This window comes from Myripristis murdjan, chromosome 23 (assembly GCF_902150065.1).
Source record: "Myripristis murdjan chromosome 23, fMyrMur1.1, whole genome shotgun sequence".
NCBI classification, from domain to species: domain Eukaryota; kingdom Metazoa; phylum Chordata; class Actinopteri; order Holocentriformes; family Holocentridae; genus Myripristis; species Myripristis murdjan.
This window is the reverse complement of record NC_044002.1, coordinates 10,705,220-10,724,444: the sequence shown is the minus strand read 5'-3', so window position 1 is coordinate 10,724,444 and position 19,225 is coordinate 10,705,220. Positions and strand designations below refer to the sequence as shown.

The window sequence follows — 19,225 nt, the reverse complement described above, 5'->3', positions numbered from 1 at the left end:
ACATTGCATGCATGCATGTGTGTGTGTTTCTGTGTGTGTCAGTGGGTTGACTGGCTGTTGTCACCCAGCCGTTGTTATTTGAAGTATGAAAGTCATAACAGATGCCAACAATAGCCAGCAGACCAATGGAAATGCAGAACAGTCGGCACACTGTGTGGGTTGGTAGTTGGTTGCTGGTTGCAGGGCTGAGAACAAAGGGAGGGCGTGTTGACGGGTTGGTGCTTGTCAGAGGTTTGATTAGGTGTCTCCTCACAGCCGGCCTACTGAGCATCCCGATACAAAATTCTCTTAAATTCTATCAGTGTGTTAGAATATGTGGTTCACTGATGCCAGTGTTTTATTGTGTGGATATATATATACACTTGTGCATAGAGGGGTCTTTAACAGTTGATTCATGCCTATACTTTGTGTCAAACTCACTTACACATACACACACACACACACACACACACACACCTCCTCTTTAAAGAGCATCTAAATGGTTACAGACATGTTGGATGGCATTAGGCTACACAGGGTTTAAAAGTGAAAGTGATGTCGATGTCGATGTCTTAGCCTGGGGTTTTCAAAGACTTTCATGCTCTGAACCCCCCAGCTGATTTTCTCTGAGCTGCAGCTACATCCCATTTGAAGGGGTTTTGCCCTATCGGTACCCTGATATGAAAAGATAGTTTGTTTTGTGTCAGGCATTAAATTGTTTAGATGCTGTACACGGACAAAAAGATTCACTAGAGAAATAGAGAGATTAAGGGACAATGATACAATATTCACTGATGCATAAAATGTTAACATATAAACATGTTGTAATTAGATAACATAAATAAAGTGTTGTTTTTTATTCTAATAATTTCCTCTAAATTAGATAGATAGATAGATAGATAGATAGATAGATAGATAGATAGATAGATGAAATTCTTGAATTACAGCAGCAGAATAATAAGACATTTCAGATCAGTAGTACACAGAATATACCTGTCAACTCTAAAAGAGAGAAATATGTATATCTTTAGAAAAATAAGCACAATAAATAACAAAATAAAATAAGGTAGCAGTTTGTTGAGGACACATGGAGGCCCTTTGAGGACCCCAGGACCCTCCATTTGAAAATCATCAATTTTAGGTGGACTTCTTTGGTGCATATATTTGGTATTTATCGCTGCTATTCATTGCAAAACATGTAATGAAGTGTTTACTGCTTAGTCTGAAACTAGGCACACACACACACACACACACACACACACAATGTGCAGGAGAAAGGAGAACGATGCCAGTTTTCCAAGGTCAGGAATTAGGCAGAAAACAATGTGGTGAAGAGTCACATCCCTCATGGTGTTTCCTATCATCAACCTGCATCTGGATCCGATAACAGGTGTGTGTACACTTGTGTGTGTGCGTGTGTTTGCTTCTAGTCACACTGTCATTCATTCGCGTTGATAAGCTGATACATGATATTTTGTCTGCCCTTGTACGAACCCTTAGGTCGCTGACAGTGGAAAAGTCAACACAGGCCACGACGTGTATTATAACTATAAATAGGCATTTAAGAGAGTCCTTCGCATAGTGCGAATGCTCCAGATGTGCCACCCTGAAGAGTCACATCAACACATGACGGCGGCTGTTAATGCAAAGGTCACAAGGCTGGAATTCTGTGTGAAATTCTTCTGAAGACAGCCACATATCAGTCTGAGCCGGTGTGCCTAAATTCAAAACCACATTACCGACATTGGTGAAAGTGTAAATGAGTAACATCATGATATACATGTAGTTTTTTATTGCTCATGATGAGGCGCAATGCACTGGGCTTTAATTGTACTTCATTCTCCGTGCCACTTGGTGGCAGTCAACAATTGCATTATCTACTACTGTAAATATTGAGAGGGAGAGTAAAGAGTAGACTCATTAGGCTTTAGATTTCTCTGGGACATGTTATTCTTCATTAACTACCCAAATTTTAAATGTCTGAGAGGAATTAGTTTTCTTTTTTTCCCCTTTTTTTCTGGCAGTGTAAGAGCTGCTACCAATTGCCCAAGTTGACAATTCTTAAATTAGGATTTTTTTCCTTTTCTTTTTCCTCTCTTTCTGTTTTTATTTTCAGCTCAACAACAACCAAAATTTACAAAGATGAAGTAAATATTCCCTCATTACTGTCAATGGCACAGCACCACTGTAGAGGAGCGACGCATCACGCACCATAAAAAATGCATTAGTGAGCACAAACCTTAATTTTATGAGTACTCAGTGTGCAAGGGCAAAAGAACATTACAAATACCTTCATTGCACAAAAAAGCCAAAAGTTTTGCTGTTTTTTAGGCAAATTAGACATCTTGCTGCCCTCATGACAGCAAAGGGCAGATATTAATTGACTGATAAACGGAAAGACTGCGAGACAGCACATGTTAACTACAGCTACAGCTGATATCTGTCTGTCTCTCACTCTCTTTCTCTTTCTGTTTCCCTCTATTCATCTCTCTTTTATCTCTCTTTCTCTCTGTCTGCTTATACCTCTGGCTGCTCTCGGTTAGAGGAGGAAAGCAACCGCATTTCCACAGAGGAGTAACAGGGAATAAGCGGAGCCTGACAATAAACAATTACTGCTGTGGCCCTAAGGAGCGCCAGTTCATTTCACCCATGGAATCACCCAAAGGAAGAGAAAAATGAGAGAGCTACCGAGGCTGCAAAGGAAACAATAAAGAGGACTGCCACGTTTGCTGTGTGTGCGTGCACAGCATGTGTGTTTGTGCGCGGCCCGGTGATGAGTGTGATTGATGTCATTAATCTTTGATATATGAGTAGTGTATTTATTGCTGTGGGGGCCTGGGGTAGACAATATTGGAATAAACTGGAAAACAGTGTGAGGCGGCCTAGCAGGTTAGACAGATTTCTCTGTAATAGCGATGTCTGCTGTCAAAGTGTCATTTTGCAAGGCAGCGTGTTCACTGCACCTGCTCGCTGTGGCTGAAGTCACAGTGAAGTGGCATTTTGAAAGCATCTTGCCTCTGTAATCTGACATATTTCAAGTTGAAACAGGAAGCTGGGGCAGGACATAATGCAAGGAGAGATCATTCAAAAGTGGCTGACGGTGTAAACTGGTGGGATAGCATTATCCATTAGGGAGAGCCGGGCACTGCAAAACTACAAGAGGTATTATTGATTAAATTGTGTATCTCTAAAAACATATGGTGTTTTTGTGGAAGTCACAGTAATGGGGTTTTATATTGGAGCTGCAACAATCAAAACTGCAGTCTGAACGGTCCTCATGTCCTGATTTTAAATACTGCAGCTTTAAAAATTCATTTATAATATAATAGGTATCTATCTATCTATAGATATATTTATATCTATCTCTCCCAAAGACTTTAAAAGAAGGATTTATTTTTCAACATTTTGTTACCCAAGGGAGGAGTTTGTTCAAGATGCATGCTCTTTGTGCACCACTCTTCATACTGTCACAGTTACACACAGCAGCCCAGCACAAACAACAGCTCCATAAGAGCAACCTTGCTTTGCTCAGGGCGTCTCAAAGGCAGTGGGGGAGATTTATTTATTTCCTATTGCTGTTCCACATTTCCACATTTTCACATTTTCACATTTCAGAGTTGGTTTGGGGCTTCAAACCGGCGACCTTCTTGTTACATGTCCACTTTTCTGACCTTTGAGACCTTTGAGTTCACGCTGCACTCCCTAGCTGCTGGATGTTGTTCACAGCTTTCGGTGATGGAAGTGACGAATAAGCAGCTTGAGGCAAATCCCGTTTCTGTGCTGAATTATACTCTATATTTGGAGGTAATGACACCAGAAAGGAGCATTAAAAAAAGCATTAAACTGGCAGATTCAAGGGTTTAAACAGACAGACACACACGCCCACATGCCAACACACACACACACATACACACACAATGTGCAATACTCTCAGAGCAAAAGTGTTAATTGGATTCGAAATGAGGGGTGAATGTCTTTTCAACCTCAATGAAAGATTCACAGGCTGCAGACAGAAAATGAGTGGAAACAAATGATGAAGATAAAAATTTGTTATTCATTGCTAATCTATTTGACCCATCCATAAGGTCAAGGGTTAACTTCTGCTCACTTCATCTGCAATAACAATGAATTATACTTGCTATATGAGGCACACCCCATTCACTTTATTTTAAAATTTTCTCTATTAGAATCTATATTTGTCACTAGTGTCGAAAAATGACATGTAGTAAAGCTGAGTATAATTTAGCATATGCACTGGTCAAAGATCTTTTTCAGGACAACAAGCTGTGCCTGGAGGAAAGACGCTCTGATTACTCCACATTTCCTGCAGCAGTTGTCAAAGGGAGCTTTTAAAAAAATGGTTTTTTTATGTCACACCTTACTCTCAAATGGAGCGGTGAGGGGTGACGATCACAGGAAAAAGCCATTTCCCTGTCTCTTGGTGCATGTTTGCGTGATTCTGCCACTTAATGGCTGTTTCAGGGCTGTTTCATCAGACCTAATCCCACAAATGCGCGATGGCCTTTGCCCTGTCCTTCATCCTGTCTATATTCCCAAGAAAATTGCACATTTAACTGTGCTGGAGGCGATCCATAAATCAGAGAGGCGAGTGAGTCCATGTGGTCTGAAGTGAGGAATATTGACAGATTTTTCTCAGTTGTGATTTATGCGGTATTACTGCACTATTTGCTTTGCTCCTCTTTGCTATACTGGTGAGCCACAGAGTCAAAATGGGTGTGCTCATTCGTGTGTGAGTAAGTGCATTCATTGTTAAAGAAGGTAAAAACGCAACAGTGGGCTCAACAATTTCCATTGAGGCTTTGCTGTCGTCATTATGTTTTACTGTTGTTACACAATGACCACACTACCTTGAACAGAAGTCTGTCACTAAGCTTACAATCAGGCCTGGGCATGAATCCATTTGGCATCGTATACTTGGCAGATATGTAAGTACATATTCAAATTTGCAACTCAACCAAAAATGTGGAAGATGTTATAAAAAAAAAAAAACTTCCTTATCCCTCATCATGGGAAAGTCTTAAAATAAAATGGAACAATCAATCACACTTCACCTCAAACGCGTAATTTATGCAGCCACTGTGCATCTTAATCCCAGAAATGCACCATCCACACTTTCCGCCCATCACCTCTAATGGTTTGAGTTAATCTACAATAGGTGCTTGTGGCCTCACTCCCTGCTCATTATTGATTTGCTCTCAGCCAATGGGGAGGGAGAACAGGCTGATGGGTATTGGTTTTGGACACCAAAGCTCATCAGGGGTCAACAAGATTCGTCCATTAAAGATTCCCTTTGCTTTAATCAGGTGGAGGCTTTCCAAAGTGCTACAGGCTGCTATGGAGTAGAAATCACGTTGGAATATTAACCTGAAATTAGAAATGCTACCTGTTAGCTGCAGGTCCATAGAATTTCTTTGTTTTTATCATTATTATTTAAAATTCATTCTTTCTTCTCTCAGTGTCAGAAAAACAATTTTGGGGAATCAATGGATTGTCTTTTTTTTTTTTTTTTTGTTCATTCCTTTGTCGGAAATCAGAGACAGTATGTGTGAAAGTTTCTTGCCAAACTCACTGTGAGTGCTGATGTTTTGCCACTGGAATTAAAAACCAACTGCATCACACATGGAGAAGCTTGCTCAGCTGAGCTTACCGTGCCCCAGGTCTCCCCAGAGCGATTGTGTGAACAACCTGGCTCAATAAATTATTAATAGGGCTGTTGGAATTTTACCACCATGGAGGATATTGGAAAAGTGCAGCCACGGAGGTTACAGTTTGCACAAACAGCCGTTGTTTGGCAGCAGCACAATGGATTCTGCAAGCTGCAGTGGAAACAATGTCCAAATCATTACAATACTTCCAAAGGGCTTTCCGGTTTGCAAACTGAAGACATTAATTTGAAAAATGTGGCACCTTGGACGAAATAATTGCTGGAGTGAAAATAAAACTCACTGTTTATTACACTGAATGTACAGCATATTAGGGAAATATTCATTATATTGAGTTTCAGCCGCTTTTGCACAATCTACAGCTCAGTTGTCTAAAAGCTTCTAATTCTTCTCTAACTCGTCTGCCATCTGTATCTACATCTCCTCCTTTGTGATAAGCAGAGATTTAATAAGGGAAATCAATAAAGGATAATGGCTTTTACCTGGACTCATCTCATTAGTGTGCTAATTGAAAAGAGTTAGTGCCTCTAACGTATTGCACATTCTGTATCTTTGATGCTATCACCTTGAAACTTTTACGTATAAATTTAAGAAAATTTGCTCTTGTGCCGATTCTGAGCAGTGAACATCAGGTACCATAATTTACACCCAAAATGGTGATGCATTGTTTTGGAATCAATCCATCCAAATGTTAGCATGACAAAGCTGGATGTTAGGCAAAAGCTAAACAGTCCTTGTTACCACTCAGCTGGATCATTTAAAATGCTGTCCTAACCAGATGCTTGCGGTGTCAGTGACTCTCTGACTCGCTTGTCCCACCTGGCAGTGCTGCAGCATGTCACTAATGAAGTATAGTGCTGCAGGTAATTAATCTTTACCTGCTGTTAATTGCTTTATCATGTAGTCGTCTGTTGTTATCACAGCTCTTGCTGTCATTACTCAGAATGCTGCAAGGTCCTTGAAATAATGTCTCACTTCCACCCTCCTCACTTCATTATGCTTTCTCTACTCCTTATCATGTCCAAAGTGTAGTGATGACACGCACACACGCAAAAAAAAAAAAAACAATGACTCATCTTAAGGCAGGAATTAGCTCACATGCACTGAAGCATGTCAGGTGCATTTCAATAAAGTGTTAATGAAATATGAATAAACTGTGCTGCTTGAGATGAGCTTTTTATGTGAAAATGGAGAAGCCAGTCTAAATACTGTAGTGATATAATGACTGTGATTTATCAGAGCAAATTACAACTTTTGAAAGATGTGTGCTCTTTGAGCAAACTGTATGTGCTGAGAGCCCTGGCATTTCAAAACGAAGGCAGAAACCTATGAAACGAAAGTATGAAGGTAAGAAAAAAAAAAACAGTTTCCCTGCCACATTTTGTTTCGAGAGACAAGTTTCTTTTGCTCAGAGAGCTGTTTAGGGTTCATAACAGTACACTCGGTCTGTGTCTGTTAGACTATGCATCAAACGCCACTGTATAATGAGAGAGGAGAATACAGCCAGTCTACTTTCAACTTAACAACAAGCCCAAGACACAACAGCTCTCTGGGGAGCAGGCCTATACTGATGTAACGCATTGTTTTGAAATTAAAAGTTTCGAAGGAGGTTCCAAGGAAGTGGCAAAACTTTAACACTGAGAACGAACTTTCAAACTTCTCTCTCTCAAGAGTCAGAAAAAATGATACGGGAGTGTGAATACCACCGGTCCCCTCCAGGGTAATGCAGACCCAAAATGTAATGAAATTCAAAGATGAAGGAAATGCTTAGCCTAGATTTGTAATGCCGTTTTAAAGGGTACTCTAAGTTTTACTCATCCCCAGACGCATGGTGGCTGAGGTAAAACACTTCATTATTCAACTCCTATTATCTGCCCTGTCCTTGTCGTCTCAGATCAAGGATGTGTGACCCTCGCAGGCTCCAGAATCTTCCAGAAGGTAATTGGTGTTAAAGGTGAGCTGCAGCTCTTCCAGCAGACAGTACGTAATAAGTAAAACTGGACCTTGCAGATTTCACCCAAACGCCAAAGTCAGTGCTGGCACCCTTTTGCTTTTTACAATCCCTCTGCAAAAATCATTTTTGGCTCTGTCCTGCTATGTGTTGCTGGTCGGGTGCGAGAGCCATTTTTCACTTCACGCAGCTTGTGAGGCAGCCATATGGAAGAGGGGACCTGGCTGCACTCACACTGGCTCGCCATCGAGGTCCTAATATTTCACTATCTCAAGGTCATACGATATTTATAATTCATCCCAGCACTTTTGAAAAGCGTTTCATGAAACTTTTTTAACAATGTGGTTGTCAAGGCCAAACAAAATATGCAAAAACTAGTTGTGGTGTTTTTCTTTATTCTTACAAGAAAGCTATTTTAGCATTAATCATGGCATATCATTAATGTCAGACTTTTTCTGGGAGACTGTCCTTCGCTTCATTAGACTCTGACACTAATTAACAGTAATTTACTCATACTGAAGGCAGGCGCCCGTTGGAGTTCAAAACGACATACTATGAATAAATAATGCTGTGTTGTAATGAAGATGTTAGTCTAAGTGACAGATGTGGCAAAAATGTAATAGAGATGACATCAGTTTGCCTGTTGGATCATTTTGTTGGTGCAAAGCTTTCTGTCAGACACAAACACGATTAATTATGCCCAGTACACATTAAGCCACATTGTAATTCATTTGATAATAGATTAATGTAGAGCATAAATGCCTACTTGGAATATAACAATGAGGCTCTCTCAGCAGTGGAATTTCAGATCTGAAACTTTAAAGCATTATATTGTAGCTACCAGAACTGTCATGCACTCTCTCAGTGAGATATCATTTTCTCTTGTATCAGGAGGGATCATCTGAGCCACCCTAAAACCCATTTCCTTTCCTTGCTCTGCCTACATGCTATCCGTCTGGTTGACTTGTTTATTTCCCTTTTGGTAAAGTGAGCGATACCAAGTCACAGACCGAAAAGTATCCTCCTTTGCCTGATCCAATTTGCTGAGATTCACACTGCTGTCTCTGAATGGGGGGAGGGCGGAGTGCAGAGTTTTGCACATCTGCTGGAAAATAAAAACCTTTTTTTTTTTTCCCTCATGGGTGATTACCACTTGCCAAACTTCATGATTTGCTTTCATACCTAAGGAAAGTTGCTGAAAACAGTGAATTTGAATGTGCTTGGGAGAATATCATTGGTGCAAAAAAAAAAGTAAAAAATCATCTCATCAAGTTGTTTTCATACTGTGTTGCTAAGACACTCTCCACCCTTCTTTCCCAAAAACTCTGGGGTAGCATCCAAGATTAGTTACTGTCCAACACACAAAGACAGTGACAAAAAGACCATCAGTGGTGACGCTAATCGTACCACACGTCCACATGAAGTACAGGGATTGCCAAGCTCAGCTGATCTAACTCACATGCTGAAGTCACAGCACAGCCTGGAAGCAATCTCCACCAGACTTTGTGCAAGACAAAATCAGTTTGGAAAATCATCCTATCTGACCTCGTTCTGACTGTGATAAAATGTTGCTTTATCTCTTAAGGTGGCTGTGAAACACAGCGGGAGAAGATCAATTAGACACATCCATGAACATGCGTGATTCATTTTGGATGGTAAATAAGATTTGTGGGTGAAATAATAATCTGCTAGGCCCAAGCAGCATTTTGCAGACAGGCCTGCAGTTGGCTGTAATGAAACCAGATTGTTTTCACAACTGCATTGTAGCAAATTTCAAATACTCCAATGAAATTGTGACCAAGGGTTCAGTGTGAAAATTCGCCTGGAGAGGAATAAAACATTAGGCCATGACATGAGTAAGGCTGAGTCAATGATAGCCATTGATGTTGCTTTCCCTTGCGTCTATTTCTGCTTTAGAAGTGCAGAATTACTAAACTGGAGCAGCAACAGAAAGTGTGCGCGGTGGACTTTAGCATGCAGATGAAGAGATGGTGAAATAATCCAAGGGATTTTTTTCGCTGTCTAATTTTCGTCCATAGCGTGCGTGTGGTATATTGGGCTTAGAAATGCATAGGCCATGCATATCGACTTGTGGGACTTGGAAAAACATGCTTCACTGTTTCCCCTGCGTGTTGACATCACCAGTCCACTACGGCCCCGCCTCCTCACTTCTCTGATGCTGATCCCCCCCTTGCATCAGCACCATTTCTGGAATCCTCACAGAGCATCCTCTCTCCGAGAGAGAGAGAGAGAGAGAGAGAGAGAGAGAGAGAGAGAGAGAGAGAGAGAGAGAGAGACTACGCATCTGCCCATTCCGGAGCCTCCGAGAACAGAAGCGTCAGACGGCCGCCACAGCATCCCGGTTACGCACGGTGTCGAGGCCCCATCGACGGATCGCCACGCCAGAACCAGCTGAAGAGAGAGTCCAAATAGCGGGGTAAAGGGCCGCAGACAGTAACAGTAATGGAGAGCCTGCTGGATAACCCAATGAAAGCCGTTCTTTATCTGAAGGAGCTCACTACTATCGTGCAGAACCAGCAGAGCCTGATCCAGACGCAGCGCCAACGCATCGACGAACTCGAGCGGAAGGTGGAGGACCTGATAGGGGAGAACCGGCAGTTGCGGGATCCCCATCAATACGTCCACCAGCCCCCTCAACATCATCACCACCACCACCACCCGACCCACCGCAGCGCCAGTCCCCAGGCGCCGGCCCACCTCCATCAGCACCCGGGGAGCAACAAAGCGGCGGCTCACCCCGGCCAGCAGGCGCAGCCGCAGCCGCCGCAGCAGATCCCCGGTCTGTCGGCCCAGCCTCAGCAGCATCAAACCCCTCCTGCCCCGTCCTCCCACCATCCGCAGCAGCTGCAGCTAGTCCCCACCTCGCCGCAGTCGCCCAAAGCGGGCCAAGCCAGCCCGGACTTAGTCGAGGACGACAAGCGAAGCCCCTGCTGCAAGTCCCTGGTTCCGCAGACTCCCACCACTCTCTGCCGCTCCGTTGGACTGGCCAGGAAAACAGAGTGAGTAGCTTTCATATGCCGTGCACTGCAACGATCTCCATCTTAACGAGACGTTTAACCTACCGTGGACTCGCAAAATTTAATTTCCTGAAAGAAGTAAAACAAAAATCTGCCGGTGGAGGGAGTTTCCAGAACGACTCAACTTGGTCCAGGAATTTCTCAAGTGAAATCATGTTGATGGAACTTTAGTGTTAAAACAGGGATTTAACACTCGAGTATCAGGTTTAGTGACCTATTGAAATGGAGATTGGGTTTTTTTTTCAGCGTGCTACGCTCTGGCATAATTTCTTGCCTATATATAGCTGCTGCATCTGGCCAGAAAACAGCGTGATATCCTCAAAAGCCTAAGCCATAATGTTATGTTTGTTGACAACCGTGTAAGTCAGTTGGCAACCACCTCCTAAAAATAACTAAAGACATCTAATAATACATGCTTGGAGGATGGTATGTGAGTATGGCAGCAAAAGTTTAAGATGGCATTAAGCGACCATTGGGTTAAGGAAAACACTGCAGTTGGAGGTAAAAAATACCATGAAGAGCAATAAGATTATTATAAATATTTATGAATACCACAGACACTCTATAAGTGCCTATATAGCAGTGCTGAAGTGTTTTTCCTCAAGTATTGGCATAGCAACAACCCGATGCACTTGAATGGATTTGCCTTTGATTGACTTTTCATCTCCTGACAGGTTGAAGTTTAATTTTCTGATAGGCTCCAAGCTTCTTCTGTATTCAAATCAATTGGACATAGGAGTTATTAACTGATAGGTAAATTTCAAGGAGCATGGATAAAAAGCCAAAATGGTGGTTGTTCAGTTCTCTATAATATATTCAAATCGACCCAGTACTCAGTATGGCGAAGCACTTGAGCTGAAGAAATATGTCATTTTTGGTGAAATTATTCTCATAAAGAGAAGATCTATCAAATAATGCATAAGCACTGGCAGGGAGTATCTAAATAATCTACTTTGTTAATCCCTTTGGAGGTGGCACGTATTCCAGCAAGATTCTGGTAATCTATTTTCCCCAATATCCCTTATGGTATAAAGAAAAAAGATCACTCTCGAAATAAGCTGTATATTTTTGAGCTGCACTTTTTCTTTTTTAGATTTGGCTGTGGTAAGCAGTATCCCAGGTGCCAGGAGAGCATGGTGACATTGAGAAGAGATATTTTAAAACAAGCAAAATATCAACTCCTACAGGCATATTGTGACTGTGAAACAAATGTCGACAGTTGGCATCTTTGGCTATGAAAACACCAGCGACTGAGGCGAGATGGCTCAGGTTCCACCTAGGAGTTTCAAGGGAGGAGTAAAACAACTTAAGACAATAGATGGGAGATGTCGTGCTAGGAAGAACAGGCTTGGGGTGGAATAAATGCAACAGCCTGGTAGCTTATGAATCACACAATGTGGAAGCTAATAAACAGCCACTTCACAAGTCCCAATAAGTCTTGACAAGGTGCGATATGCTGTGCATCGTGTTGGTTTGGCATCCTGCAAAAGGATTAAAACTGCAGCAGCCTGCAGATGTTATCACCTTTTCCTTCTGAAATGTAATAACTGAACAGTTGTATTGGAAAACAAAACACATACACCTACTAAAAGTTTGCTAGTGATCATTTCTTATGTGTTCTGACAGCTGATGAGAAGATAAAACTTGAAGTGTCCAAATAGTTTATTTCGAATGCAAAGCAGTGGCTTGGTAGTTTTATAGAGCTTAATGTTCTGCTTTCAGTTAAAAGTGGGGCTTCTACTGTGGTAGCATCTGCTGTCCCTGTGTAGTGTGTGTGTGTGTGTGTGTGTGTGTGTGTGTGCGTGCGTGCGTGCGTGCGTGCGTGCGTGCGTGCGTGCGTGCGTGCGTGCGTGCGTGCGTGCGTGCGTGCGTGTGTGTGTGCACGTGTGTTTCGGAATGTCCATGGTGCTGAATGTTATTTGCTTGCCACCATTATCAAGGTCACATAAATTGTCTTTGCTTGTGCAAACACACACACACACACACACACAGACACGCATGCGCGCACACAAGCACACATGTACACCGAGCTGAGCCCCATCTGTTCCATTCGGCTGCGTTTGCATTGTGTCCGGTAATCCAGATTGATTTATCGTGCCATTAAGGCATAATTCCTAAAGAGCATGGGTCAGGGATAGTATACATTAGTATGCATACATCCAAAACTAACCTTTTTTCACATCGATTCGCAAGAGGCACACGCAAGACAAGACGCAGACACCCACAGATGATGAGTTGTACAAAATAAATGTCAGGCGGGGATTCAGTGAGTGGGTTCCTTGGTGATCTACCAGCCATGGCCTCTGACAAGCCTGGAGAATGATTAAGAACCACAAAGAAAGGAAGAGAGAGAGAGAGTGAGAGAGAGTGAGATCATACTGTATGGCGTCTTATCCTTAATGACAAAGCGGTGACACATGAAAGCCAAGGAACGTGGAGCAGCATCGTAATTTCCACTTATAGCATTGATTCTGGTTGGACAAGATGGTGTATCACTGTGCTGTCAGTGCCGCGGGAGATGTGATACATTTCTATTAACAGGCAGATGACAGGGGCAACTTTCTAATTAGGGGGTGATATCTATGTGTGTGTTTTTGTGTATTTATACTCAAGTGCTTGTGTGTGCGCACATTAGTGAGAGAAGGAGTGAGGAAGTGAGAGACAGAGGGTGTGAGTGACTAAGGGAATTAAGAAGTAAGTGAATGTATGAATGAATGAATTAATGAGTGATCATAGAGGACTGGGATTGTGTGCTTCTAACATAGAGCCTCTGTTTACTCAGAAAGCCAATGAGTTTTTTTTTTTTTTTTTTTTTTTTTTACTTGATTGAATGGGAGCAGAAAATCCCCGTGCAAACATATGAAAGAAATATTAAAGTGATTTAACTCAAAAAAAATCTCTGTTTCTCTTACATTTCTCATCTCCTCCACTGGAATAATTTGGAAGAAAAAGAAAGAAAAAAAAAAAAAGATTTGAGGAATGCAAATCAAGGCCGTACTCATCTTCGCCGCGGCTGAAAGTGGTTTCCATCCCCAGCCGACCTTTTCTCGGGTATACTTATCAATTTGAAACTTGCCAGACTGAGAGCCAGAAGTGTTGTGTTGCAATCGCGTTACTCTGTCTGAGAAAGATTCTTACGGGGCCTGTGTGATCTGAGGGAGGCCTTCAGCAATCCTGTCGACTCCCCTTTCTTCCTCCTCTCCCCTGTCAAGTGTGCCTCCCACTCGCTCTCTCCTCTTCCATTGTTCATATCCTCGTTCTCTCCCGTTCTTTGGCTCCTGGTTCCCAGTCTTTCGCACAATATCCTTGTCCACCTCATTATTCACTTCTTCCGCCTCCGCCTCGCTCCCTGCCCATCTTTCTTTCTGTCTTAGTCTCTTCCCTTCATCTGCCGCTGCCATGACGTTCACAATTCTGTCCTTTCCCCGTCTATCTCTGCCTCTCCTACCGCCCTTCTCTCATTTCCTGTCATTAGCAGCATACAGGTCCATCCTCCAACCATCAGGCTGATGACTCTGCTCGCTCTCCTCCACTCGCCCTACCTTCTGGGGCCCGTCTTCACTCCAACCTGCTCTTTGGTTCTCTGTACGTGTTCGGGGGGGCTGTCAAAACACTAACACACACGCACAGCAAAGGAGTGAGTGTAAGAGTTGGGTTTTATGGCAAGACAGTTACAGAACAACTGGGAGAGAGGTGTGTGTGTGTGTGTGTTTGTGTGTGTTTACATGTGTGCGAGTGCGTGCCTGATAGGTGGGAATCCTGTTGCCTGAGGTGGAAACCCCAGGGTTCTCATATAGCTCCAGGTGCTTCTCTGCGGCCTTCCTGCCTCCCACACACTCACCCAGATATGTTAAACACTCCCTCTCACACACACACACACACACACAATTCACACACATGCACACAAATCTAAACACGGCACATGCCACCTGGCAGCCAGCATGTTTTTCCGCATTGGCCGTGACCCATCCCTCCCTCTCTCTGCTCCCTCTATGTCCTCATTCTCCTCCTGCTGGCCTTGTACCAACCTGAGTGCAGAATGTATGCCGTCTTGCATGCCATCTACTGCCAGTGCCAGCCTCCTGCAGAAGAAGGGGAGATGCTGTGATAGCACTTAGGGATGGGGAACACAGTGTGCACATACCACACACACACTCACACACACAATGTGGCATACATTAGCCGGTGGCCCTGCTGAGCGCCTGCTGGATGCTGCGGTGTCTGCTTGCTCTGAAGCTCTTGGATCAATGGCCCTGGAGTTTTGCCAACACAGCTGAGGCCCCACAACTAAACTCGTCTTGAGCTCTAGGTACATTAGATCTCGTCCAGAGCTACACGCTCCTTTCTCTAATTCCATCATAGGTCTCAAAGTAATAACGCTTGCAAAATTGCAGAGGGTTGACTGAAGAGGGGGCCGTGAGAAAAAATATAAAGAAGCATTTATCTGTGAGCTGGGCCAGTGATGAAGACTGTCTTAACTCTTGACTCACTTATGACCCGTAGAAGTGTGTGTTGGAGAGGGTGTCTGCAGAGGCCCTGCCCTCTGCCTGGATTTTCTTGTTTTGCGGAGTTTGGGACCCTCCTGGCTGACACCCAGGAGGGTCCCAAGCTCCCACGTTTTATTCCTAGGATGGCACGGAATGTTTCTCATTTTATTCTGTCGCCATACTAGGAAATGAAAACTCGTTTCCAGAGATTAGCTCAGCCAGGAAGGAGGGGCCAACTTTGAATATTGTGTTTGCAAACCACAACTGACAAATTCTACTGATTTCTCTTCCTTTCCACTAAGATTTATGTTTTGATCCTGAAAGAAAAGAAAACTCAAATTTCAGTCTGTCTCTATGTTTGTATCTCAAAAGACAGCAGCAAGTGGGAGTGATAGAGAAGTGAATGGATCGCTGATGGTTGTGGTGAATCCACACGGGACCGCTGGTCCACTCTCGATTTCTCTTGCTCTCTGTCTCGAAGAATCCCTCCCAGCAGCGTTACCCGAGAGAAGAAATCTCCTCTTGCCCAAACCTCCTGTCTGTTCTCTGCCTTCCCCTCCCCTCAGTCTGAATGGGAAGCACGTCTGCTTGGTTATGACAGGGTGGCTTGGCTCTGCTGCAGCTGGAATCCAAATCATGAATATCACATTTGGTGCGTAGTGCTTTTAAATTGCTTCATTTTTTACAGGCTGGAGCTGGTGGGTGATTCCTGACTCTCTGATCGAACATTAGTCGTTTTCTTACATACGCTGAGCAAGGCGGAGGACATACTCCCAGTTGCCAGTAATCCAGTGGTGTGTGTGTGTGTGTGTGTGTGTGTGTTTGGGATTGTATTTGTTTTTGTTCTAGGGTGTTAAGAGAACAAGATAAGAGCCCTTGTAAAGGGATAAGTCGGATAAGTTTCTGTCTCTCTTTGCATTTACATGTAGCTGTGTGTAGCAGTGTGTGTGTGTGTGTGTGTGTGTGTGTGTGTGTGTGTGTGTGTGTGTGTGTGTGTGTGTATGTGTATGTGTGTGTGTTGTACGTTAATCATTAAAGGATGTGAGCTTCTCAGACATTGGCTCAATGCTCAATGGACATGCTGCTAGTCTAAGGTGTTGGTTTAATCCAATTTTGTCAACATATCTCCACTACTAAATTGAATTAACACAGGATACTGCTATTCTGCCCTGAACAGTCTCTCTCATAGAATTAAAATGAAAGGGAAGTGTGGTTGCCAGGGGTTCACAGTGGAAGGCAGCAGACGAATGAAGTTTAGGAACATGCAAGTAAAATGCCCATCCATGCTTTTTAATCTAAAGTCACGCAATTTCAAATTTCTAGGTAACAAGAACGTCTTGTTTTTTCAGAGAAATTCCTAGTCAAATGGTGGGCCTTGTACAGGCCTGCTTCCTTTTGTATCATTTACCCCCCATACAAACACATTCTTTCTGCAAATATGGATGTGTGTTTATTCATTTGGTAATTATGTGTGCCAACTGCAAGGCTACAGTTTGCCAGCCAGTAGCTTTTGATTGGCAGCACATTTTGGCTGCCTGTTGCACCTTTCACACGTTGCCAGAAGTTTTGTTCTCAACTAAAGGCGGGGGGGTGATAATGGCGAGAGAACCAGAGGCAGGTAGAAAATCAGAATGACAGACAGGCTGAATGATGCACTGACAGATTCTTCACGATTGTTAAATTCATAGCAAATATAGAATAACAGCACAACAAGCAGATAGGGTTGAAGAGTCCAAATGTTGTCATGCGTTCACTATTACTTGGCTAAAAGCAAACAGTTTCCTTCCAGTGTCCTCCATCTCTAAAAACCCCAATCAATCAAAATGACAGTTTGGCTCACCCCTGTTTTTTTTTTTTTTTTTTTTTAAACAAGTGGCTCTTGACTGGCACTCCCTCGTCACTCGGAAAACATGCTGTCTCCCTGAACGACAGACGTGTCACCCTTGTCCTTGACACCTCCAGATGCTTCAGATGACATCACACTTTATATGTTAATACCGCTTGCCGACATCATAGCCCTGTGGAGAATTTCAATAACTTTTTAGCTGTTAGTTATTTTACAATAGCTGCATAGTGTATCGCCCCCTCCTTGGTTGGAGGTAAATTATTCATTCACACATGCATTCCAGTTTTTTTTTTTATCCAAATGAACAGTAGGCCTAATGGGCAATCTGTGAAGTGTATGGGTCGTTAGTATGCAATATAAATATTTCAGAGTTGCAGTTGCACATGGAAATGGAAATAATTTTGTCATCTGGCGTCATTCAATCCGACCGCATTATGCTAACAGATAATATTGTTAAATAATCAGGATAAGGGGAATTGCATTTCACCCTCTTTATCTTATTTTACCTCTGTTTACACAATATAATTATATTGCATGCCTGTAGCTTATTGTTTAATTTAATGGATTTTCTTTTCTTTGCCTGGAATTGTTTAACTCCTAACTTTTGTTCCAGTGGGAATAATGTCACAGACTATAGAGTCGAATAAAAGTTGCAGCATGATACAAGACAAGATACTGACACTGACAGAAAAGGGAAAGGTGGTTGGAAATAAAATAAGAATTGAAAGATCCGGGCAGTTTAATAGTTCTTAAAATGACAGTCAGAGGTGTCTTTCTAAGAGGGATTGAAAATAAGTGTAGAGGTTGACACACCCCATACTGCAACTACAGGTGCAACTAATTAAAGCTTTTTTTCATATTTCAACATAGGTGCTACTAGCTGGCTATTAGCAGCTGTATTACCATATGTGGTGCTGAAACAAACAGATGGGTTGACCTGCACTTCTCGATGTCTTGAAAATCATGAAAGTGTGCTACTACCATGTTTGTGATGAAGGAATTCTCCAAGGCCAGATAACACTGTGGCATGGCTCGCTTTGGTCACTGAGCTTGTCACCTCTGAAGTGCAGGAAATGGGTCCTTGAAGTCAGAACAGTGGAGTTATGGAAAAACGTCCACCCATCTGTCCAAGAGATTTCACCTCCTAAAAGCTTAGTGCTGAAAATCCCACAACAGACAATTCAATTTTTTTTTTTTTTTTTTTTTTTTTTTTTTGCAATGTGTGTGTGTGTGTGTCTGTGTGTCTGTGGAAAGAGGGTTAGGCATGTACGTCAGTTGTGGGCTTATGTTGTAATGTCAGGGTATGTTGTGTGTGTAGGGCTGTGTGTATTCCTTGTGTGGATGTTTCTCCATCTACCTGACAACTTGTGGTGACCCAAATGCATCATGTCGATAAAACCCTGGTCCCCACAAAAAAACTGACTTTGGGGGTACTAGTTAAGGTTCAAATGGGGGTCAGGTTAAGGTTATGGTCATTGTTAAAGGCTGTCAAAAATTTATGTAAATCAATGTTGATATACAGCGTATTTATGGTTTGGTTGATTGATTTTATTCCTACAGCTTGGTTGGTGTGGGTGTGTCTGTGTGCATACATTTGTATAGTCTAGTCTCCCTCGGGATCATATTTTATCCATGTAGCCGACATTCCCTAAGTTCCTTTTACTTTTCATGGGCAAAACATGCAATATGCAGTATTTGTGTATGCCACCAGTCTTATTGTGTTCGCTTTTGTTCATTTGTTAGTCCTCACACTTCAAATCTGATACAGCACAGACATTCTTTCTCTCTCTCTCCCTCTCTCTTTCTCTCACACACGCACACATACTCACACGCACACATGAACACGCTGTCCCAAGGAAATGTCAGGTATGGTTAAATTCATGACCCAGAGTAATGTTGAAAGCTCCACATCTACCTAAGACTGCAAGGCATTGCATAGCTGATTGGAACAGACACAGCATGTCCAATAGGCTTTCCCGGGCCGCTCAACACATCCGACCACACAAACGCCCCTCCCCCTCCTCCTCCGCCCGTGCCTCAGCCATGATTTGTTGTACTGTGCGTGCTCAAACAGGGGACACATCCACTCAGTCGCTCATTTAGTCACTTACGTGCTCTTTCATTTGCATGCAAACACACCCATGCACATACAGACTACTCACTCGTTCCCCTACTGACAAATGCCGAATCTCTCTGCAGTGATGTTACTTATACAAACAATGTATGTGTGTGTGTGCGGT

At 42.8% G+C, this 19,225-nt stretch overlaps 1 protein-coding gene across 1 annotated transcript in view; it reads left to right on the top strand.

The window, feature by feature from the left end:
• Positions 1-9,947: 9,947 nt before the first annotated feature.
• Positions 9,948-19,225, top strand: part of iqsec3a (IQ motif and Sec7 domain ArfGEF 3a) — a 101,528-nt gene continuing 92,250 nt past the window's right edge. The window contains exon 1 of the mRNA XM_030045954.1: positions 9,948-10,634. Within this exon, the coding sequence (XP_029901814.1) occupies positions 10,078-10,634 (557 nt within the window). The 5' untranslated portion in view covers positions 9,948-10,077. The remainder of the gene's footprint in view (positions 10,635-19,225) is intronic.